At 30.7% G+C, this 25,018-nt stretch overlaps 2 protein-coding genes across 5 annotated transcripts; one reads left to right on the top strand and one right to left on the bottom strand.

The window, feature by feature from the left end:
• Positions 1-1,502: 1,502 nt before the first annotated feature.
• Positions 1,503-5,270, bottom strand: LOC114737338 (sugar transport protein 14). Its single transcript, XM_028925252.1, has 4 exons — positions 5,037-5,270; positions 3,056-3,378; positions 2,212-2,841; positions 1,503-2,112 (listed from the first exon to the last, which is right to left on the bottom strand). Exons 1-4 carry the CDS (start codon positions 5,176-5,178, stop codon positions 1,696-1,698), a joined length of 1,512 nt encoding a protein of 503 aa, XP_028781085.1. The 5' UTR covers positions 5,179-5,270; the 3' UTR covers positions 1,503-1,695.
• An 11,505-nt stretch (positions 5,271-16,775) lies between these two features.
• LOC114737339 (ninja-family protein mc410) lies at positions 16,776-20,540 on the top strand. Of its 4 annotated transcripts, none has more exons than XM_028925256.1 (3): positions 16,776-16,884; positions 18,317-19,405; positions 19,753-20,540. In XM_028925256.1, the coding sequence occupies exons 2-3, from the start codon at positions 18,424-18,426 to the stop codon at positions 20,214-20,216; spliced, it is 1,446 nt and encodes a 481-aa protein (XP_028781089.1). In that variant the 5' UTR covers positions 16,776-16,884; positions 18,317-18,423; the 3' UTR covers positions 20,217-20,540. The 4 variants fall into 4 exon arrangements, with proteins under 4 accessions (XP_028781089.1, XP_028781086.1, XP_028781088.1 ...); XM_028925253.1 differs by having other exon boundaries at positions 16,777-16,884; positions 19,720-20,540; XM_028925255.1 differs by having other exon boundaries at positions 16,795-16,884; positions 18,347-19,405; positions 19,720-20,540.
• The last annotated feature ends 4,478 nt before the right edge of the window (positions 20,541-25,018 follow it).

The following is a 25,018-nucleotide window of genomic DNA, read 5'->3' as shown; positions in this document are numbered from 1 at the left end:
GTTTGATCTTAGTATTTGTGTTGTATTTTTCCAAATGAAGTGATGGTGAAGGGTTTATATAGAGCATGGAATGATGCCTTGAAGAGATACCTTTTAGAATAAAAACTTACTAAATAAAAAGTCACAACCATATGTTGGTTCATGAACCAACATAATTTAAATAAATACAATGAATTTAGTATGTAGGTTCATTTAATGTTTTAACTTCCTACATAACCTTTTGTTAAATACAATGTATTTAGTATGTAGGTTCATTTAATATTTTAACTTCCTACATAACCCTTCATATAAATATATTAATTTATATGAAGACACAACCCTTCAAATAAATTTATTAATTTATATGAAGACATAACCCCTCATATAAATTTATTAATCTAATAAATTTATGTAAGGACATGACTTTTTAAAAAAACACATCTCTTCATTTTAAAAATATTCCAACATTTCTTTCTTTTAAGAAACCATCAATTGCTTCATTACCTTTTTCAAAAAAGAAAGGCATGTGATAGATTCTTTTGTCCGTTGCTTTTAGCCTTTTACTGTTGGATTGGGATTCATATATTCCTTGATTGACAGTTGAATGCAGAATTTTATGGTCATAGATTCATCTCTTCTAGAAGGGTAAGTGTAGCTTCAGTAGGTCTCCGTGACGTTTATAATTTGTACATTATGGAAAATAAATAGAAGGAGAGAGACATGCCGGGGTCGGGTTCGGAGCCATCTGGCAGTGCACTCACAGATTCTTTCTGATGAAATATTAGGAATTTTGGCCATTACATGTTACAAGCGAACTCGTTCATTAATTTAGACTGTCATCCTGGAGGCATGCTTTAGACTCGGTCATGTTTGTTTCCAATTTCCAAGTGTTCATTTGGTTTGTGGAGTCTATTGAAATACAAAAGGAAATAGAATGAAAAAGGAAAGACCCTTTTGATTCTAACTAATCCAAATTGAGTCAGGTGCGACCCTGACTATAGTATAACTGCATTCTCAGGAATCAAACACAAGCCTTCTAGTTAAGTGAGCATAGCTAGCCAAGCAACAAATTAACAAAAATATTTATTATTAAGTAATAATTATATAAACATAATAGATATTTTACATCTTGAATGTTGTGCTATGGAAAAGAAGTCATTTTTCTAAATTCTAACCAACTGGGGCCTTAGTTCTTGGGAACAGCTAGGGGATGAAAGACATTGGTGGGTAGGCCATTCATCCTTCTTTTAGCCATAAGCTACCTCATGCTTTTCTTAATGATATAGAAATCTAGCTTCTTTTTTCCCCCCTTTTTATGTAGATGAATTTGCAAACTTTTTACATAATTCCCGTTGGCACACAAAAAAAAATGTTGACCCCGTCATTCATTGTTACATCCCAGTCTCTTTGTTAGTCTGTCGCAATCATGTTTCTTGTTTATCTTAATGCGCTCTGCATTACATCAAGATCCAGTTGTTGGAATCCCCATCACTCTTAATTTTGGTTTTTGTGGTGGGAAATTGTGATCAATAAAAGAGAAATTCAATGGAGATAAAAGTCGAAACAGACAAAACTTTTGAGACAAATATTATGCTTATGCTTGGCAATTACTTTTTCCTTGATACAGACATAAAACACTTTAAAACAATAATCTAAACTTGAATTTGTCTTGTCAATAAGATCTGATCTATTAGCGGCCTTTTCGGTTTATTTCCCTCAGTTGCTTTGTCTGACTATGTTCTTCCAAAACCAGTGATTTTCAAATAGAAGATAAATCTCCTCTATGGGAACTTTCTTTGTTTCTGGCAAAAGGAAGAAGACAAAGCAACTCATGACGACAATCAAGCCGGCGAACAGCAAGAAGATCCCGTATCTGAGATGGCAAAGGGACAAGAGAAAGAGTTGTGCTACAAGAGCTGTGAAAATCATGTTCACACAAACCACAATACTCTGTGCAGCTGATCTTATCTCTAACGGGAAGAGTTCACTTGGAACCAACCACCCCAGGGGACCCCAAGATCGTCCATATGCCAAGACGAATATGAAAATCAAAATCACAAGAAAGATACTGATGCCCTTTGACAGTTCTTTCCCATGTCCAAACTCACGAGCCAAGACCACAGCCACAGCAACCTGCAGATCAATAGTACTATAAGTACAAAGCCGAATAAAATGCCAAATTGTGTGATGTTTAGGTACAATTCGAATTAATGTCATTGCAAGAGGAATTACCATGGAGCATATCATTTCAAGGCCAGCTTCCAAAAAGAAAGCTCGTCTGCCAAACTTATCAACTAAAGCCATTGATATCAGAGTAGCAGCAACCAGTGCGCCACTGGTAATAAGAGAAGAATACAGAGATGCGTTAGAACCAAAGCCTAAACTCTGGAAGATGACCGGAGCATAGAAGAGAATGGAGTTATTGCCAGTTAGCTGCTGGAATGCGGGAATCCCCAGGGCGCCTATTACTAACTGGGGTCTGTACTTGCTCCTCAGCAGGTTCCTGAATGGATTTTTAATTGCTTGTGCTTCCTTGCTCGCATCAATTAGATCGAGAAACTCAGCTTCAATATTCTTGGTACCTCTAATTCTCTCTAATACGACTTTTGCTTCTTCTATTTTACCTTGTTCCACAAGACTATTGGGTGTCTCAGGACATAAAAGGCCTCCAATAAGCATTAGAATTGCTGGAACCCCAGCCAAACCAAGGGATATTCTCCATCCATTGGGATGGATTTTGTCAGTGAAATAATTCACCAGGTTCGCAACCAATATTCCCATGCAGGTTGTGAATTGAAACAGTTGATTCACTGCCCCTCGGATGTTTGCCGGAGCCATTTCTGATAGATACAGGGGAACAGCCTGTACGATCAAATGACAGTTAGTGAAATGGGAAAGAAAAATTCTTAGGTATTCTCAATTAGCAAAAGATAAATAGGACGTGTCAATTATAGAGACGCAAACAAGCATGACAGAGGTAAATCACACTAAAATTGTGCTTGATATGCTTATGCTTCTCATTATTGAATATCTAATCTTATGATATGATATTTCTCTTGTGGAGCATGTAACCTACTTGGTTGCCAAATCCAATGCCTGCACCGAGAAGTACACGACCAATTATTAGCATAGCAATGTTCTCAGCAGCAGCATTGAGGATTGCTCCGGCAAGGAAGCTGAGAGATCCAACTATAATACTGGCTTTTCTCCCTTTCTTTCTTGTTAAATGTGAAGCTGCAAATGTTATCACAAGTGCAGAGAAGTATAGAGATGATGTGAAAAGAGTCAGCAACTGGTTGTCATATTTACAGTAATCTGTCTCTTTCAGATGCATTTGCTTTCTTCTGTACACATCTGGGAAGAATTTCTTGAGGAAATCATCCATGGAGGTTACTCCACCTGAAAATATGAAGTTCAGTTCAATGGGTCGTCAGATTTTGCTGTAATATGAATATCATCCTTGAATTTAATCAGTTCCGTAAAGTGCTAAGCACAACGTAAGAAACCTATTAATCCGTAGAGATTCTGCAGTCAAGAAGTTATATATTGTTCGGGTGCGTTGACTGAAGTCTTAGTTGATCATGTCAGGGGTAGAAGTGGAACACAATAAAAAACCCCAGGATTAGAAATTATAGTCTATAAATATATTCGTCATTTGATTTTTAACTTCTATCTAGTTATGTAAGACATGATGCTAACTTTGGCGGTCTTTCATGGATTAGAATTCATAGTTTCCTAATTCCCAACATGTGACTCTTCACTAATGGAGAAACAAGACTGTTTCTGGGTCAGCAAGAAGAGGAAGAACAGAGATCGGTCAAATCTGCGCCCCAAAGCGTCCACGTGCATGCATTCATAGATACATACATGAGATTTAAACATCTCTTATGGATCATAGCTAATTCTTTGGATAATAAAAAAATAAAAATAAGAAGGCCATCGAGCGGATCCTTCAGATATGACAATTCTAAATAATACCAATCTGCCTCATTGTTTTCCAAGCTACGAACCTCGTGTTCAAAAAGTCGTCTAACAAGTTTTATTCCACTAAATTAGGTTGGTTTTGTAGATAGCATGACATCAGAAGGCTCTATCAATACTAATTTATAGATATATTATTCACTATGACATTTCAAGTCCCTTCCATAAAGTCATTGCAAGTCTATAATAAAACTGTCGCTTTTTATTAATATTGTCGTGTTTCAAATTTCAAAGCCCAACTTCGTGAAGTCAAACTTGCAGGCTGGACCTAGGTGCTTACGATTCATACTTCAATCATGAATTCTTCATTTTCGTCGTCTCATCAATCCCACAGTAAAAAAGGAGGAAAAATCCCACAACCCCCTGTTTGAAGAATCCGAACTTACTACTGTAGAAACGGAGTCTTCTCCTCTACTGTTTCATGAAACTTGATATTTTTGCTTTTGGAAAATTGGTACAAGGGACCAAAAGGGGAAGTTGTTTCATTGTTTGGAAGAAAAGATCAAAGAAGCGGGAGTCTTAAGGTAAAAACCACTGATTTCTGAAACTCGTTTGAAGCTGGTTTGCACCTTCAAGGCTCCCATTCGTCTGGTCTTTTCCGCCAAATAAGTTCCCCGTTTGGTCCTTTATACCAACTTTCCCCTTTGTTCTTCTCTGTTCATGTCATAGAAACGGAGCCGAGCCCGAAAAGAGACGAACTACGTAGTTAACAAAGATGAGAATAATGGATAGAACATGTACGCGTATAAAGTTTTTATCCGACAGAAGTTACCTAGTTGGAACTCGAAAGTGAACAACGATAATATTGGTAATAATGAATTAGCAACAATGTAGATCGAGCGAAAGAGTAATTGTCTATCACAAAACTTCATCCTAAGATTCTTTACTCATGACCATAGCAATAGTTTTAAATTGTACAGTCAATCTCAGACAGCATACCGATACCAACAAGACCAAAAACAAAACGAGAGAAGTCATCTGTTCTGGTCAGCAAGAGAACTGAGAATTTTCCCGGAAAAATCATGGAAGGAAAAGGAGATGGAGATGATATAGAGTCGGAGAAGAAGAGAGCTGACCTGAAACACCAAGATCATAGCCGAAGAGAGAACCACCGAGAGCTCCGACGAGGCAAGAAAAGGCGAAATAAAGAGTGAACTTGTGCTCATAGAGATGAGCCCTTTTGAGTGGGCCAGCTTCTGCAAATCCTCCTCCCGCCATTGCTGCCTCACAGATACACTTCAAGAAGACGGTGGATTATCCAGAGCTCAAGTCAACAACAATACCGGACGGAGAGAAATCACAAGGAAAGCTAGACATTCTGCCGATCTTTAAATATGAAAAAACGGACGAGAGAACGTTGAAATTTTCAATTTTTCTTTTTTTATTTTGGGGGGGGGGGGGGCCAATAAGGCAACAAGGGCGTTGAAATTAGGTGGCGTTATGTTTTAGATCCGAAATCCGCCTTTTCTGTTTAGGTATTTGTGCATTTTAAAAAACATTAATTTTCTTTTTCTTTTTTTGTTCAAAATAAAAACATAATTATTAAAAAGAATCAATTACATTAAATAAAGAGAAGGTTTTCATTAAAATAAAGACGAATGTGATCCTCTAATTTTTATAAAGTTCTATTTTTATTTTTTAAATTTTATAAAATATTTTTTCGTCCGCTAATCTTTTTTTTAAAATAAACTTGATATATTTAAATGTTTTGTTAAAAGTCAAAATTTTAATAATAGTATTTTTTTAATTAATGAAACTGATAATATTGAGGTTAGAGAATTACAGAAATTATAAAATTGGGAAATTAAAATGAAATATCTTATAAAGTTAAAAATAAATAAATATCCACTTGTACCTAAAAAAGAAGTAAAGGAGACAAAAGAGCGATGAGATTATGGCACAAGAATTGAAGAGATTTTTTTTGGGGACTGACATTAAGGGGCCAATGAAAATTACGTGTACCCAATGCCGGTTTTTCTGCGCATACGTTTTCACATGTTATATTGGGGAGACGCAGAGAGTACCCAAAAAAACAAAAATAACTAGTTCGGTTTTAAAATAAAAGTTACTGAGCTAATTATTTTGTTAAATTTTTTTATTAATTATGTATATTAGTTAAAATTTAAAACTATCATTTGATAAAATTTTTAATATATATAACTACTAGAAGGATCACTTTAAAAAAATGAATAAATGAGAAGTAAAATGGATCAGTGTTTTATATTTGGAATCAAATTAAATATCAAACTAGTTATTATATTAAAGATTACAAGTAGTATTTGTCACTTGTAAGAGGAAATTTTGATCCTTTTTATTTGTTAAATATATCCTTTTTTAACGATTTATTTTTAATTTTTCCCCTATTAATTGCAAAGGTAAACAGGAGATAATGGGTAAGAAAAAAATATACGGCCTATTTAATAAGGGCAGAATTAAAATTTTTTATCTATTTAATGCTTTTCTTAGTATGTGAGAAACTTTTACAAGTAACAAATAATAAGAACTAAAATGGTAATTGTTTATTTAACAATAATTAAATTAAATTTCATATAACTATTATATTAAGGTTTTTGGTGACACTTTGTCTAATTTTTTCATATGGATTTAGCATTGAATAATGATATTAAAAGAAATATGACACATGGCAAGACATGACTGGAGAATACGATATAACGATGGCAAGGAATCTGGCTTCAGTTTTTATTTATTTATTAATGTAGTATTTCAAATTAAAAATATGTGACGCTGATTTGGAAAATATAATCACTATTTACGTTCCCAATCGGTAAGTCCCTGTCTCATGTCTCCACCGAGTAAAATGAATAAATTAGCTTATTCGTTGATTTGGAAATAATTAAACTCTCCTTAAAATAAATTTGAAAACTTCAGCCTTATTAATGATATATATATACACACACACATGGTACTCATCCGGTTCTTAATATAAGACTTATTTAACTAATTTACTCAGATTAAGAAAGTTAGGTAAGTTAGTTAATTATAAAAAATGTGATATGCTTTTCCTAAAATAGCATAATCATCTTTCTTAATATCCTCCTTCCATCACTTACTTGATCATAGTTGAGTGAGTATCCATAGAGATAATTTATAAAAAATTAATAAATATGAAAAATATGTCTTATATTTAGAACTAAAATTAATTTATTAATTAGGTCCTATATTAAAACAAAAAGAGTACAAGCCGTACAAGATTTATAGGATCTGCCCATAACAAGCATGCCTAAACCTAGATGAGAGAATCATCTCTAATTAAATTTGATGATATATAAATTTGATCTAATATTGATATCAAATATTTTTATAAAAATATATTGTTCATAATTCATAAAATAGTGTGGCTTGTTATTTTTTACCAATTTAAGTTATCAATGGCCCAATTTAATTTATAAATACGAAAGTTGATTTATAAACGTAACCCAACTCAACTAGTAAACATGTAAATTTGTTTTATATTTAATTTTCTTATTTAAAGTTATGAGTAAATTTTTCAAAAGCAAAATCTTTGACTTAATTTGGCATTTATGGCAAGGAGGAGGATTGGATTAAACTGCCAAGTCATGGGAAGTCCTTAACCTTATCTATCATAGAAAGGAAGGAGGCCGCTTACGCCAAGCTGCCAATTACAATAATATCCCTAAGACTAATTTAGTAAAGTCAATTCTCTGATCTCGATCTGAGGTGTCAAAATTAAAATATTATTTTTTTTTCATCTTTTTAAATGTTCTCATGCTTCCTTAATACTTCAACATAGTTGGCACTTATTCACACTTATATCAAATTAAAACAAAATAAGATAAGTAAACGTTTGCATTGCATCATTAGTTCTAGTATCCCTCTACAAAGTCAAGCCTCGCTAATTGAAATAATGTGGGAGCAAAAATAATTAATTTAATTAATTTGCTTAAAATAGAATAAATCATTAAATTAATAAATTAATCAAGTACTTATTTAGCTCATTTATGAGGCACTTCTAATTATGTTTCACAGAAACAAAAAAAATCTTAAAGTTTATTAACTTTACTTTAAATTTTATCTAGATTTAATATATATATATATATTATCAAAACATAGTTTGCAGACAATAAATTAGGAATAATTTTTTTAGAATAAAAGGATAAATTATATGTACATGAAATGACATATATAAAAAAAAATCTCTTTCTTTGTTCTATAAACAGGATGAGGAGTATTATATAAACATTGAATGAATTTTTGTCTGGTACCTCGACCGATTAACGCATATATATGTCTTCTAATCTGCTGTCCACACTTGTCTTTTATTTATTTGTTTGTTTGTTTTAATTTTTAATGAGAGACGGAAGCTTTTAAGAACGTACGCAAGTGGCCGTTGAAAAGTGGCATTTATATTTTATGAAAGATAGTATATTATTGTGTCTTAGTGTGTGTGTTTGTATATTTATATAAAGTAACTGTCATCTCGTCATGTTGAGGTGGTTGCCTGTTGGAATTTTTTTTTTATTGTACTGAGTATCCTCAGGAGTCATAACAGAAACCTTTTTTAACAGTATTTTTTCCATACACACTGTTTCAAAAATTGAATTCAAGACATGATGTTTAAAGTGTCTAAATCTCTTCTACTTGGACCAACACTTGTTGGTTACCTGTTGGCACTTAAGGTTGGCATATTGGAGTATTGCATATGCTTTAATTTGGTGGCCCTATATGTATCACATGCCATCAAACTTATTCATCATTATCTCCTCTTTTGTATGGTGGCGTAAACACAAATCTTAACGCAATAATATTATCTCCAATCCTAAATATAGAAGTTAATTAAAGATTTAATTTGATCTAAATATAAAAGTTTAATTCACCTTATTTTCTATATTTATTTATTTATTTCAAAGTAGTCCGATGGTGATTACATATGTTAAAAAAATTTTATTCTAATACACATTATTAATAAGGATATTTTAGAAAAAATAATACTTATTTATTATAAATAACTAACTAAATTAATTTTCTTAATATTTACAAATTGGTTACCTAACTCTTATATTAAATAGCGGATGTAATAAGTAAAACAAGCATTGGCAATCCTTCCATGTATAAAAAAACCTTGGCATTGAAAAGTAAATAAAATAAAAATAAGATAATGGTATTATTTAAGCTAAGAGTGAAAATACCACTATTTCCTAAAAAACAATGGAGCATTTATAGTCTTAAATAAAAGAACTAAAGTAATAATATCTTCAGTCAGTTAGTTTTCATTCCTAATTATTGGATCTCAATTCACTTTGCCTTTTAAATTTATAATGTATTCTCAAAAATATTCTTATTAATTATAATTTTTAATGTACATAATTAAATAAAGATAATTTAGAGAAATTAATACAGATTTATTGCAAATCATTAATTTAATTAATTTTTTAAATTTTTTGAATTAACTATCTAACTCTTATATTAAGAATAGTAGTAGTACTTCTCTATCATATGGCTGCTATCCTCTCATATTAAGGTTGTTGCTTGTTGGCAATTTTGTTGGCAACTTGGTGGTCCTAGATGTGACATCCCATCAAATTTCTTCATCATTATCTCGTCTTTATTGGTCCAAACACGAATTTTAACTTAACTACTTATTTATTTTTATTTTTTTTTCATTTTAAATTTTCATATCAATTGGATTTTAGGAGTCACATTCAATTTTACCAATTGCTTTTGACCGAGCCAAGCTGCTATGCATGTGTAACAGAAGACTGATAATTACCTTAGAATATTAAATATTGAATTTTAATTTAAAAATCATGATTTTCAATTGTTATTAAAAATTTTCCTTTTCCCAAAAATGCCCTCACCACTAGTGGCCAGCGACCGTCTAAGGAACCTCAAATAAGAAGAAAGTCTCCTGAGATGGTTTATTTCGTGTTCAAGCCAAGCCCTCTAACCACAATTGGTATTTGCTCGGCTTTTAATGAACCATTTTAGGAAAGATATTATTAAATACTAGTTCCGATCTTTAATATAAGACCTAGTTGATTAATTTGGAGAGATTAAGAAAATTAGTTAAGTTTGTTATTTGTAATAAATAAATGTTGTATTTACTAGAATACCTTTACTAATTATATGTATTAGCTAGAACTGCTGTTTGATAGAATTTTTAACATGTGCAACTATTATAAGGATTACTTAAAAAAAAAAGACAAAATAGATTAGGGTCTTATATTGAAGACCAAATTAAAAGTTAAATAAAGTTTTATATTGAAGATCAAATTAAAAGTTAAACAAACTTTTATATTAAGGACAGGAGGTAGTAAGACTTGATTTGAAAAGAGAAAAATCTCTTATTTTTGGAATAGCTCGTCTTATTTACTTCAATCTCCTCGGCATAGAACCCATTAGTAGTTACACTTAGGAGGTGTTTAGATAGAAACCAAACTATGGTTTCAAAAGTACTTTTACGGTTTACGAAGTAAATATGTAGAGGAGTTTGTCTTGTTTTGCGGAAAAGTACTTCTTAGAAGCACTTATGGACATTCCCAAACATCCCCTTAATCTAGTTATTATTAATTGAGCATCAGCATTGAAAGATGCCTTCTGTTTTGAATGTAAAATCATCATCTACTATACACTACTATTAAATAGTTTACACTAACTTTGGTCTTTAATATAAAAATTAATTGACTAATTTAAATATATTAAAAAAATTAAATTAGTTATTTGTAATATATATGTGTTATCTTTCCTAAAATATTTTTGCTAATCAAACGTATTAGCTAAAACTAACATTTGATGAAGCATTTAACATGTCCAACTACTACAAAGACTACTTTGAAAAAAAAAATATGAGAAACAAAATGAATTGTGATCTTATAGTTAGGACCAAATTAAATGTCAAATTAGCTCTTATATTAAAGACCAAAGGTAATAGCTTTATAGTTATTTTGGTGAAAAAAAGAGAGAGTTTATATTCATCAAATCATACGAAACTTTAAGAGTTAATATAATTTTTTGTCCTTTAAATTTGCACAAATTTTAACTTTGGTCCCTTGAATTTCAAATCATTGGTTTTCGTTTTTCAAAGAACAAAATAGACTATTTTTATTAAATTATAAAAACCAATATTTTAGCCAAACAAAATCTTAAAAGACCAAATATTATATTTAGTGGAGCTTCAAATTAGAGAAGCTCTCTAAAGTGCAAAGTGTCAGGTCTTTCTTTTATTTCAGCTGCAAAATTCGAAGTTGAGAAGATAAATAAATGGCTGAATCATGGACGGAGAGAGTCAAGTTGCACTAGTCTTCAAATTAAGAGATTAGAAGACAGAAAAGGTTGCGTTATTGTGACTGTATTATCTGTCTGCAAAGTCAAGTTGTATTTTTTTATGAAGTATAGTTGTATTAATCATATATCATAAAGTTGTATTAATCAAACATATATATGTGTGCATGTATGCATCAATGAAATTACAAATGAGGGGAGAATAATACAGAATCTTTTTAGGTGTGAAACCTGCAATAAAATTATGATTTAAAAAAAGTAGGCATACAATCTAATGAATTTTTTTTTGAAATTTTAATTTATATAAAACAATAACATTTTAAATAAAATAATTTATACTCATTATACAGAGGAGAGTAAACATTTACCAAAAAAAATTATTATCATATTATTATTATTGTTATTATTATTAAAATGACTTCTAATATAAAGGGGCATAGGATAATAACGTTTGAAACAGAACATGTTATTTTACTTGTTAATATGTATACACAGTGTCAACTGTAAGTTGTCTCAGCGCTACAGCTGTGTTTGAATGAAGTCTCAAACTTAGCCAGATAATATTATGTTTATGTGACTTATATTAAGTTAAATTCGAGTTACTTTTCGTTAAGATTGTTTTATCTTTGAACTTTCAAACCTATCAATGATTTGGGGAAAAAAACCTTTTAATGATATTTTTTCCCCTAAACATATGTATCTTTCTATTAAAAATAATCATATTTGAAATACAATTTTTTTTGGGTGAGTATATGTATTTTTTTATTTGAGATAATCTTTTTTTTTTTTGGTCTAAGCATAGGTATCCTTCTATTGGTGGTAATCCTATTTGAGGCACTGTCGTCATCGGGCACTAAATATGGATACCTCTCCCGATAGGAATTCAAACCTTAGTTCATCATATTATTAGGGACTAACTCTTTCTGTTAGGCTCAATACTCATTAGTCACTATCTTGGGAAGCTATCTTACTAATTGGGCTAATCACAATATGCAAGTTCAAATTCCCCAATGAGGCGACGTGTTGTGGGGTTTATTGGATGGATTGAGTGCTAAAGACTCAAATAGGCTAAGAACATTGTGTCAAATGAAAGCCCAAGGCTGTTCTATGTTCAAGGAATGTGAAGAGAGGTATTAAAGCCCAAATCCAATTGATTCTAATTTGTGGCTAAACCCCATTATGTAAGAGGGCATGTTACGCTGATCTTATTTATAAAGTATTTTTAATATGTTTAATTAGAATTGGGAAAAATTTTAAATTTTATTAAATTTATTTTAAAATATAATAACTTTTCAATTTTACTGCTATTCAATATATATTTTTCAAGAAAACAATGGCCTACAGAACAATAAATTATAGATAATGTTATATATTCATATAATAATTTTAATGAGGTGATTATACTATTAAAAAAAAATTTCTTGCTACCCTACTAATAGGATCGGAGTAGTATAATATATGTGTTTTTATCTTTACCAAGTCTCCGTTTATTTATAGGTTTGAAAAAGGTTTCCTTTTTAAATATTTCATATATATATATATATATAAAATTCAACCATAAAGGATCATTATTTTTTTAATGCAGGGTTTGAATCGCGTCATCTAATTACACCTTATTGCATCCTCCTTCCTTGCCAGCTAAAGTTGGCAACAGATCATCATCTTCCTTTTTCTTTTCTCTTTTAATCTTCAAATGAAAACTATGGATGCATTCTTGTCCACACATTGGTTCATGACCGTTGATCGACTATTATCAAGAAATTAATATATTTTGAACAATATATTTTTAAAAAATAATTCTTAATCATAAAAATTATTTGGAGTGCAAAGAAAACTAATAGAGAGAAAATATATACCAGGTCCCTATATTTTCATCCTGTTTTATTTCAAGTTTTTAGAGTTTATTTCGACGATTTTCCATCCTTCTTTTAATTTGAGAGAAGGTTAATACTATTGTTAGTTCTTATAATTTAATTAAATTTTAGTTTTCGTTTATATATTTCCAAATAGTTGGTTTTAGTCTTCGTAATTTCATAAAAATTTGGTTTATAGGCCCGTTTTTTCTTTTTTGACTGAAGCCGAGAAATCTGTCATCAATAACAGTGACTAATCTACTCATATTGTAGACTTCTAGTAACAATAACTAATTTATTTTAGGTTTTTAGAGTTTATTTCAGTGGTTTTCCATCCTCCTTTTAATTTGAGAAAGGGTTAATTCTATTTTTAGTCTTTGTAATTTAATCAAATTTTAGTTTTAGTTCATATATTTTCAAATAGTTGGTTTTAGGGGGTGTTTGGATGAAACCAAACCATGGTTTGGAGAATAGCTTTTAGAAAATAGATTCTTGGAAAACCGTGGTTTGTGAAGAATAGATTTTGTGAAAAAGTGATTCTGATAAAATGAGAATGTTTGGATAGTTATTATCAAAAGCACTTTTTATATGTACAAATTACTAAAAAGGGTGTAAGTTAATATGATAATTATATAAATGATAGATTTTACACTTTTTATATGTACAAATTACTAAAAAGGGTGTAAGTTAATATGATAATTATATAAATGATAGATTTTATAATATATTTTAATTTCAAGGAATAAAATTGTTAATAAAATAATTTTTACTAACACAATTAATAATATATACGATAATATAATTAATAAATAATTAATATATGTATATATATTTATAAGTTATAAGTTTAAATATGTTTATAGAAAAATGATTACTTTTTTTTCTAACATAAAAATATTAATTTGCTTTAAAGATTTTAAACATGAAATTCTATAACATTTTTTCACAACTAGTTTTTATAACAACATACTACCTCTTATCTTTAATATAATTAATTAATTAATTAATTGTTACTACATGTGTAAAAACATTTATAAAATATAAGATTAAAGATATTAGAAACAAGGCCACATCAGAGTTGAGAAAAATGACTGATTGGTGAATATATATATTATAAGATAAGAGAATTGGCCATTAAATTTATTTATTTATGTAACAAAAATGAATTTAGAAGCATAAAACAGGCAGTTAGCGTGTCTCCTCACTTCTGCTAAACGTCCCTTGCCTGTGAAGAGAGAGAGCAGTGAGAGAGAGAGGGAGAGAGAGCAAGGCAAAGCAAAGCATAAAAGAAAGAAACTAGCCATTTGGAATGGAGAGCGAGGGACCGAAGGTGGAAGAGAATGAAAGAAATGAATAATTGAGGGTATATGTGTCATATCCGTTAGCAAACCAGCTGACACTTCCATTTTTTGCACAAACGGATTCAAAACACTTTTGACAAAATCATGATTTTTAGGTCAAAACCATGGTTATTGATTTAGGATGGGTGTTTGGGCAATTTTTTACCCAAATCATAGTTTGGGTGCCCCCTTAGTCTTCATAACTTTTTGAAAATTTAGTCTATAGGCCCATCATTTTTTTTTTGGTTGAAGCTAAGATATTTACCAGTGACTAATTCTCTCGTGCTGTAAACTTTTCAAATGAGACTTTAGTATTTGTTATGAAATCATCTCTATACACACTATAAGGTGTCAAACTCTTGTTTAAATGTTTAGGGCTTGTTTGGTTTGATGGGAGGGCAGGGGAGGGTGAGGTAAAGAAGGGAATGGGAGGTTTTATCTTCACCTTATTTGGTTTGATTAAAAAGGGAGGGAAGGATATTTAATGATCTTTTGTTTGGTTCAAGAAGAGAAGGGGAGGGATAGTAATAATCAATTTACCATTTTACCCTTACATATTAGTTTATATTTTTATTGATATATTATATAAATTAATTTACATCTTAATTTAAATTATATAATTTAATAAAAATTCAGTCTTATCATGTTAATATGTGCATTAAAAAATTGACGCAGTAATTTTTTATTCTAATTAATATAATAATATATTTGAAATAATCAAATTAACAAATTTTATATGCTCTAAGAAAAATGAAATTTTATTCTCTTTAGGCTATCCTTTTTTTCAGCTTTAAAATATATTTAATAAATAATATATTTATAAAAAAATTAATTTTATAGTATTATATTTTTTATTTAAATAATTTTTTATTTTTAATTAATTTTTGTTATAATATATTTTTAATTATAATAATTTTTATTTTTATTTTTTACTTAGGATAATATATTTTTTATTTGAAATAAATATTATAATAATATTTATTATGGGTAATAGTGGAATATTAAAAAAACCATAAGGATATAATGGTCCAAAAATTTAGCTCCCCTCCAAAAACTCCCTATTTGAGGGAGAACTAAAATGGGGAGAGGGAGGGGAGGGGAGGGAACATTTTGATTTTCTTTCTCTCCAAAATTTTTAACCAAATAAGAGGAGGGGCTCATTTTTCCTCTCCTCCTCCATTCTTCCCTCCAACCAAACAAATCCTTAAGGAAGCCAATAAGTGCCAACCATGCTGGGCTAAGCCCACATGGTTGGCCTATAAGCCCATCTTGCATGAAACCATTCCGAGCGATCCTTGAAGCTGAAGTTTTGGCAATCCTTTGGGGGTGTTTGGATAGAAACCAAATTATGGTTTTAGAAGTGCTTTTACAGTTTACGAAGTAAATATGTTGAGGAAGTTGCCTCGTTTTGCAGAAAAATGCTTTTGAAACCATAGTTTGGAGGTTGCCAAACACCCCCAAATTACTGGTCTGGAACTTATGCTTTTCAAAATATTAGAGGTATTTATTTGGAATTTTTTTAAAACTGAGACACACTAGAATACTTGGTTTCAAAGTACTGGTCTCTCATTCATAATATAAAAATTGGTTTGATTTTTATTTTGATCCTAAATATAATATCTCAATTTATTTTGTTTTTTATATTTATCTATTTTTTCTAAAATAATATTTGTAATAATAATAGTTCTAGTTAATATACCTGATTAACAATGATATTTTAGAAAAGATAATATCTATTTAATACAGATAACTAATTTAATTAGTTTCTTTAATTTATCCAAATTAATCAAATAACTCTTATATTAAGCACAGGAGATAATATTATCATTGGGCATCAAATGGTTATTAACAAAATTAATAGTTATTTTTGGTTTGAAAATAAAATAAATTTTTTACCGTTGAACAAATAAATGAGAATAACAACATATACATAAGATGAGCTTCTCCACGAGAAGCACATGCCAGGACTGGAAAGAATTTTTTAAGTGAGAAGCACATGCTAGGACTGGAAAGAATTTTTTAAGTGAGGTAATTAGACAAATTAAATTATATTATCTCCTGGATTTAATATAATATATCGTTTGATTTTTATTTTAATTTTAATATAAGATTTTAATTTATTTTGTGTCTGATATTGATATATTGTTTTTAAAATAGTCTTTCCAATAATAATATTTTTAACTAATAAATTTAATTAATAAAAATATTTTATAAAAAATAATACTTATTTATTATAAATAACTAATTTAATATATTTTTTTAACTTATTCAAATTAATGAATTGATATTTACGTCAATCACTAGAACCGGAGGCAGTACTGTTTAAACAAATAAATTGAGTAAATCTTTGTATTGTTCGGCCATTTCTCTCTCCTCCGTCTCAGTGCTCATCCTCCTTCCTCAGTTCTGTGTCTGCACAGGACGACTTGACTTAGGGTTTGATCAACATCATCATCTCTCTTTCCCTTCAGGTTAATCTCTCTTTCTTTTTCTCTTTGTGCTTGGACTTGGGTAGTTTTTGTATTTTTTTTTTTATCAGATTGTTTTCTTGGATCCAAACCGTGCTGATATGCTTGTTTTGCTCACTTGTTGCGTATGTGATCTGTTTGTTCTCTTGCTCATGTTTCTCCCGGTTTAGATTGCTCATGTATATATTTTGAGCTTTCAGTTTTGATGTTTTTGGGGCAAGGGATTTAAATTTCTAATTCACTAAGTCTGCTTGCATGATTTTGTTGAGTAGCTAGATCTGGATTCCTCGCTTGATTCCCGATAAAAGAGGAACTTTAAGTAAACTAAATTCAAGGTTTGATCGTGTTTTTTCGTGTTTTTAATCATGATTTAATTGGAGCGAGGAGACACTGACCTAATTAGCTTTGGGCAGCAATAGAAGCATTTCTTGAGGTTTATTATCGGATTTCTTCTGAGCCCACATCCTTTACTGCTTCTTGTTGGTGCGAATCCTTGTATAAGGTTGTCTGAAACGAAAGGGGCCTTCATAAGAAAAGAATGGTGCCAAAATAAGAAAAGAAAACATGCTATATGATGAAAAAAATTAGATAAACGATTTGAAGAAAATGCGATGGGGGTAGTGAGTGGGTTGTGAGCCTTGATATTGCACACTACATGTTCTTCTTTCTTGCTCTATTCTGTCTATGTTCCAACAGCTGAAACGATTTAGGAGAAGTAGGAGGTACCTTGAAGGAGAAGAAAACGATGTACCGTATGAGTTGTCTTTGAACTCCTGAAGTTCGACCCTGGACGTTCTTTCTTCCTTTCTGTTATGTTGTGGGCTTTAGCTGCCGTATGGCTGTATTTGTCCCTAATGCCCTGGGTTTTTGTTTTTTTTGTCAAAAGCCTAAATAATTAGTATCCTAAATAACCTTTTAAAGCTAGAGATATTATTTTACCTATTCTCTTGAACGCATCTACTGGTCTGGACTTTATGGTTGAGTTTTATCGCTTCCTACTTTCTCTTATTCCTAATTTTATACTTTTAAGCTTGGGAGGCATATTGCCTCAAATTAGTACGGTGCCTATGGTGCATGCCTTTCACAAGGAAAAGGTTGCAAAAGGCACATGCATCAAGCACCCTTCGTACCTGTTGTCATTCTTTGCTTTCCTAGAGCATGCGATGGTACTTTGTCTTTTCTTGGTTGTTAATTTCGCATTCTGCAAGTACTGAAATTTTTCTGGAGAGTGGAGACAGTTTTTTTTTTTTTTTAACCTGATTCTTTCCTGATTGAAATCCGTTTCTGTCTTCTTTTTAAAAGGGACAGATATGTAATGTTATAATTATTTTATGTGCATTTAATGATAACCAAGTTTATGTTATAATTTTTGGTATATTAGCCATTACTGACCTCACTGGTATGGTTTCCCTATTTGATCTCAAACTGGTTGCAGTTATTCAAGGATGTTTTCTTGTTGTTGAAGGGTGGCACCATGCATATGATTATCAGTTCGTGAAGAGATTATGTCTGAACTGTTTCAATATCTTTAGGTATTACAATATGGATGATGAGAATGGACTTGAGCTCAGCCTGGGTCTATCTTGTGGTGGTTCATCTGCCAAACCCAAGAGTAAGAATGGTGCCTCCTCAGATAGCAGGACAGAAGAGGTTGGTAGAGGTGGCAAAATGGTTGATGATTTCAAAAGCTTTTTTCAGACTGATTCCCATAAGCAAGACTTAACTGCTGGAGCTCAAAGAGCTGATCCCCCAAAACTGGAGGAGAACTTCTTTAATGACCTTTCCAAGGACAAAGAAGAAGAAGCCTCTGTGAATTTAAGTGGGAGAGGACTTTGGCTTGGCAACAATAATAAAAGTGTTGAAATTGAGGAAGATAAACGGTTAGAGGTGGGAAATAAAAGAAAAATGATGTTCGATGAGGTAAATCATCAGAAGAAGCATGAAAGTGAAGCTCTACATGACAAGGCCAGAACATCACACATTTCTCTAACAGAAGATGGCTCAGCCGCAGAAAATGAAGATGTGGCAGATTCTGAAACTGAGAACTTAACCTCTAGGTCTGTATCACGCCATGACGATGGTTCCAAACGACTTGCCAGAGTTGGTGGCTCTTCTGATGCTCTAAAAGAAGTTCGAGGAGCTTCTGAATTGAGTCCTACTGATGTTAGTGGACAAAAGAGATTTACTGGTTCATCAGAAAAAGATTTTAAGCTTTCGAATTTGAATTATGCTGCTTCCTTCCCGCAACAAGTAAATGTGATGAATGTGCCTTACCCACCACCTGTAAAAGAATCTAACTCTGTTGGCGCACCAAACCCTCAGATCCCCGGAGTGATGCATGTGATGTCTACAGCAGCTGGTGAACGCCCAGGAGCCCAACCTGTGACTAATGGAAACTTGCCAGTGATGTTAGGATATTCTTCTGTTCAGGTTCCAATGTTGGATAAAGAGAACTCGTGGAGTTTGATTTCACATCCTCAACAATTACACCCTTCCTTTGCTGGAAGGGCTCCACCAAACTCAGGTAAAAATGACTTATGAGATGAAAGGAAGATATCTCTGAATAAACTACTTTGATTCAAACTTATAAGATAACATGGACGAGTGATGTGTATCTCCAATGATATGTTTTTTATGCATCTGACTTTTGACCCACTTGATGTTAAATTGGGGGTTGCCTTAATATATTTGCCGGCTAACACCATGGATCCTAGTCATGAACTGAATTTATTTTACTGTTTGCAAATGACATTTTACTGTTCACCATGGATCCTAGTCATGAACTGGATTTATTTTACTGTTTGCAAATGACATTTTACTGTTCTTGTGTCATTCTAGCTGCCATGCATGTAATCTCAAATAATTTATCAGAGGCCATGCCGTCTGAAGGAAGGCTGCTAGATCGAGCAATAGTTGATGGAAAGCAGCTCATGACTGAAGAAGGCGCCCCATCACAGGCTGAAGATATGAAAGGAAGCAGCACAAACCTCAGGGCAAAAGACGTGCCTGATCAGTCAGCAGGAGAAAGTTTCTCCATTGACTTTTCGGCTATTAAGCCTGGTCTTGCTGCCAATTTGACATTTGGCGGGAGCGGTTCCTGTCCTAACCTCCCCTGGGTTTCTACCACAGGTTCAGGCCCCAATGGTAGGACTATATCTGGTGTAACTTATAGGTACAGCACTAACCAAGTAAAGATAGTTTGTGCATGCCATGGTTCTCACATGTCACCCGAGGAGTTCGTTCGGCATGCAAATGAAGATCTTCCCAACGCGGAGGGTGGCGCAGTCTTAGGAACAAAAGCAAATGGAAATTCTGCAGCCTCCGCTCATAGCTAATTCTGTATCATCCATTCTATCTGTGTTAATCAACCATTATCTTTTTTGTTATTTGCCTTTTGCTGCTGGAATTATATTGCAGTTGTATGGAATAATGGTCCGACATCAATTTTCTTCTGTTAAATAGTAAATTAAGCTCAAGATTATGTCAGTGAGATGTTTCCTTCGAGTAATATAGAGATTGTCTTGAGAAAAAGTTTGGGGATGATACTCTTTTGAAGTAGTGGAAAGGTGCAATGTTTCTGCTAGAGTAAGTTAGGCTGGCTGTTGACATGTCTATTTATAATTGATTGATCTATAAATATAGTTGCAAATCATCTTGAAGTATTTGTGGTTAGACTAGGTAGTGTGTTTGACTTCTGATAATGTTACAGGATTCTAATTCTTTTTCTCGGCCGAATGCAATATTATAATTCTAATTAAATTATGATTAAAAAAATCTTAAATTTTGTTGGAGCTAAACTTTTTCTTTGGGTGATTTTATGTGTGCGCTTTTTCACGTTGAAGTTTTGTTTACGAAGTTTACCCTGTTTTTAACCAAAAATATAAAGGTTTTATGCTCTGTTCCTGTAGTAAAAATTGAACGAATATTATAAAGCTGAAATATTGTTTTCTTCATTGATTGAATTAATTTCTTTGACGTGCAATGGTATAATCAAGATGCTAAAAACCAGATTGGCCATTAGCTGAAGCGTGATTGGATTGATCGTGAATAACTTAACTTTTTTTTTTTTTTGGGCCAACGGAACTTAATATACTTTCAGTTATATGCGTTTATATACTATTCTGAATTAGAAAGATGACACGTGATTAAAAAGATATGAAAAACTGATTTCGAATCAAAAATAACAATCAAATTTAAAAGTATTAAAATTGAGTACAGCTAATAAGTATATTATGATTTTGAGAAGTTAGTACACATTTTGTGGTTTAACAAATAAAATGAAAGAATCATGAGATGAAAGATTTTCGTAATGTACGCGCTTATCTTCAGGCAAAAATAAAGCATGCTTATTTTATAATTTCAATTTTATGATATATTACTGATTTATTTAATAGTCCTTTTCTCAATACTTTTTTTTTCCCAAACTTTTTTAGGCATATGTATGCATAATGATAAATTAGAACTATAGTATAAATTAACAAAATAAATTAAAAGTGAATGTCATAAGCCAGTTAAAAAATCCTTATGATAGAACCAGTTAAGACAATGTTTAACAATTCAATAGTTTGATTTAAAGCTGGTAACATGGGTTCGACCCATTAATCCATCAAATATGACGGGTTATGGTTGGCTAAAATTTAACTAATCAGCAAATGAAACTTTTTAACTCTCACTGTCTAACCCATAACCTATCCTGGGTTTGCCCGCCAGCTTGCATATTTTTTTGGTATTTTTTTAAATTTTTAAATTATAATAATTATATTATTATATTTTATATCTTATCTAAAAAATTTTAAAAAATACCTATATCATTTATTTGATACTTTCAATCAAGTATTTGAAGGAACGATAAAAATTTCATTTTATTTTTTTATATTGTATAAGCAAAAATATTTAATTTAAAAATAGAAAATTTTTTTAAAGCCAACCTGCCAACCCACCATGGCAGGTTAGGGTTGGCTAAAAGCCAACTGGCCATCACACGGGGCCTATCAACCTGCACTGCCTAGCTCTAACTTGCCACGGACTAACCCGAAATCTGTTGGTTGGCTCATATTACCACTCTTAGTTCGTTAATTAATCATGAATAAATTAATATATTTTAAAATAATACTTTTCTAGTCCTATTTATAACTCATTTTCAACATGTTTCACACATAGTAAGGGAAACTTTAAATTTCATTAACTTTCATTTAAAATTCAACAATTTTTTAATTTTATCCCTATTTAATATATATATTATACTTTATGTAAACAAAATCAACACAATAATAAATGAAAGGTAAAATTATATATTCATACAAAAAATCTCTCAGTGCCTTATAAATATAATCAAAAAATATTTTCTCTCTCTGCTCTATAAATAGGACCAGAAGAGTATATACTTGAAATAAAAAAGTAATCATCCATAATAAAAATAGATATTTAAATCCAAAGAAAAATAATAGATATAACAATGCTTAATTATCTTCGTCATTTATGCATGTATGTAATTTGTATTTTATAATTTTAGAATAGCCGCATACACACATATTTCTTACATTATTTTTTGTTGTCCGTGCTTTTTTAATATAGATATGGATCACTTGTAGCTTTAAAAGTCGAATTAAAATTTAAGAAAGTGACCAATTTATCCCGTTCAATTACCTATTTTATTGGTCCTTAATATAAAATCTATTTAACTAATTTGATTAAATTAAAAAAGTTAGGTAAGTTAGTTAATTATAAGAAATATGACATGTTTTTTCTAAAACACCATAATCATCTTTCTTAATATCTTCCCTCCTTTTTCTACTTGATTATGGTTAAGGGAGTATCCATAAGAACAATGTAGAAAAAAATGATAAATATGAGACATAGATATGATATTTAGAACCAAAATCAACTCAATAATTAAGTCATATTGGAGAAGTACTTTGCCTATAGCTCTGTATCATAATTGGATCAAACATTGAACCAATTTCGGTCCAACCGGTGTTCGGTGCCCAAAACAACACATTGTTCCTTTTTTGGATAAAATAAGTACAAAAAAAATCTTAATGATAAATGAGTAACTAAAATATGTTATTATTTTTTATACTAAAACTTGTTATTACAGCGACTACGTTGCCATGAGACTTTGTAGTAAGTATCTTTTTTTTCTCCCTTGAAATTTTATAGTAATTCTCCTTTTTTTTTAAAATATATATTTTGTTATTTTTAATTTTACTAGTTCTCTTGCACGACACTTCATCCCATTCTTTGAATTGGTTCAGTATACTCAATTAGTTTTGGCCCAAATTTTCAGCCAGGATTCAGGCCTGAACATAAATAAAAAATCTAATTATTTATGTTAAATATACAAGTCAACAAAATTTGCATTATTACCCCAAAAGTATGGCGTGAGGTTTCATGGGTAACACACAGCTGAAACATGACAGATGTCTTTCACCAGGAATAATTATCCCCTCCAATTAACAATTATCCATTCCAATTCAATTATGTTACTATTATATTCCCATAAAAATTAGCTTGAATTAGTCAAAGACAATAAACATATAAAAAATATAACTTAATTTTAAAAAACACCCCTTATTTATGTAGAAAGAGGGAGGGTGACGGGAAGAAAATGTGAAATTCAGATAATTAAAGGAATGGAACTTGCCAATATTTAATAAAGGCAAAGATAGAAAATGATATTGAAAAGGGAAAAATTAAAGGGCCTGTTTGTTTTTTTCCTAGTTTTTTTTGTTTTTAAAACAATTTTATAAAATTATTTTTTAGAATCAGTTTTTAAAAAAAAACAAAAGAATTTGTTTGGATAATAAGTTTAAAAAATCATGTTTGAAAAAAAAAATCGTAGAAAATCACATTTGGTAGGTGATAATTGTCGCCCGTAATGATAAGTGGTGAATAGTAAGTAAGAAGAGAAGAAGATTTCTAAAAAATTTTCAAAACAAAAAATAAAGAACACAAAAAAAAAATGTAAAAGTTGTTTTGGTTTTTTGGTTTTCAAAAACATGTTATTGTTTTTTGTTTTTTAAAACAATCAACTAAAAACAAATTACCAAACAAATTTTTTTGTTTTTCTGTTTTTAATAACAAAAAATTGTTTTCAAAATGAGAAACCAAACAAGCCAAATCTCTTAGTTCTTATAATTTTTGTTTGATTATAACTTAGTCCCTAAATTTTAACTTGATATAACTCCGCCCTTATAATTTTGACTTGTTGTAACTCAATTCTTGAATTTTAACCCATTACTCTTTTTTTTTTCCCAATAAACTTTGACTCATTACTACTCAATTCATATAGTTAATTTTAACTATTTAAAAATCTAGCCCTTACATTTTAAAAAAATAATATTTTATATTTTATGAAACTAAGGGACTAAATTTTTAATGGGTTAATATAGTGAGTCAAAATTCAAGAATTGAATCACGTTAGGTCAAAACTATAAGAACTGAGTTACATGTAGTTAAACTTTAGAAACTGAGTTACAAATAGGTTAAAACTATATAGGCCAAAAGATGAAGTTTTCCTATTATAAATTTCAGATATGTTATTAATATCTTTTATTAATGAAATAAGTCGTCCTTAAAAAATTGCTACGCTAGTCTTTAATATAAGATCTATTTAACTAATTTGAGTAAATTATTTATTTCTAACAATTATGACATGATCTCCCTAAAATTCTCCAATATAACATTAAATTATATATAATTAAGTTTATAAATTAAATAAATTAGTTTACAAAAAATGATAAATATACTACATAAAGTGAATTAAAATTTTATATTTACAGAGTTTATACGTGAAAAATATCTCATAATTCAACCTGTTTATTCAATGTCCATTGTTAGATTTGTCAAACAAACATAGTGGGAAGATGGAAAAAAAAATCATTAAGATTTGACCAAACATGCAAGACAATCCTTGTTGGCCTGCTCCAAACTCCAAGAACATTACAGCCTTACGTTTGGCAACACCATGGCAAACATGTCCTTGTCAACACGTTTGCATATAATAGTTGAAAAAATCAACTTGGATTTCCGATTCCACAGAAATTAATTTCCTATCACTTTTAAACAAAACTTTCTTCAAGGGGCAGCAAAAACTAAGGAATAGAGGCAGCATCATGGTTTAGGGATGGGACTATAC

This window comes from Neltuma alba, unplaced genomic scaffold (assembly GCF_004799145.2).
Source record: "Neltuma alba isolate B1F8T4 unplaced genomic scaffold, ASM479914v2 tig00013430_pilon, whole genome shotgun sequence".
NCBI lineage: Eukaryota > Viridiplantae > Streptophyta > Magnoliopsida > Fabales > Fabaceae > Neltuma > Neltuma alba.
The sequence above is the reverse complement of the archived record's forward strand: the minus strand, read 5'-3'. Positions and strand labels throughout refer to the sequence as shown.

Excerpts from the sequence above, each read along its gene's own strand:
- LOC114737338 (XM_028925252.1), bottom strand. The coding sequence starts at position 5,178 with ATGGCGGGAGGAGGATTTGCAGAAGCTGGCCCACTCAAAAGGGCTCAT. Across the intron at positions 2,842-3,055 it reads GCATTGGATTTGGCAACCAA|GCTGTTCCCCTGTATCTATC; the intron begins GTAGGTTACATG and ends TTGATCGTACAG. Across the intron at positions 2,113-2,211 it reads TTGAAATGATATGCTCCATG|GTTGCTGTGGCTGTGGTCTT; the intron begins GTAATTCCTCTT and ends ATTGATCTGCAG.
- LOC114737339 (XM_028925253.1), top strand. The coding sequence starts at position 18,424 with ATGGATGATGAGAATGGACTTGAGCTCAGCCTGGGTCTATCTTGTGGT. Across the intron at positions 19,406-19,719 it reads AAGGGCTCCACCAAACTCAG|CTGCCATGCATGTAATCTCA; the intron begins GTAAAAATGACT and ends GTGTCATTCTAG.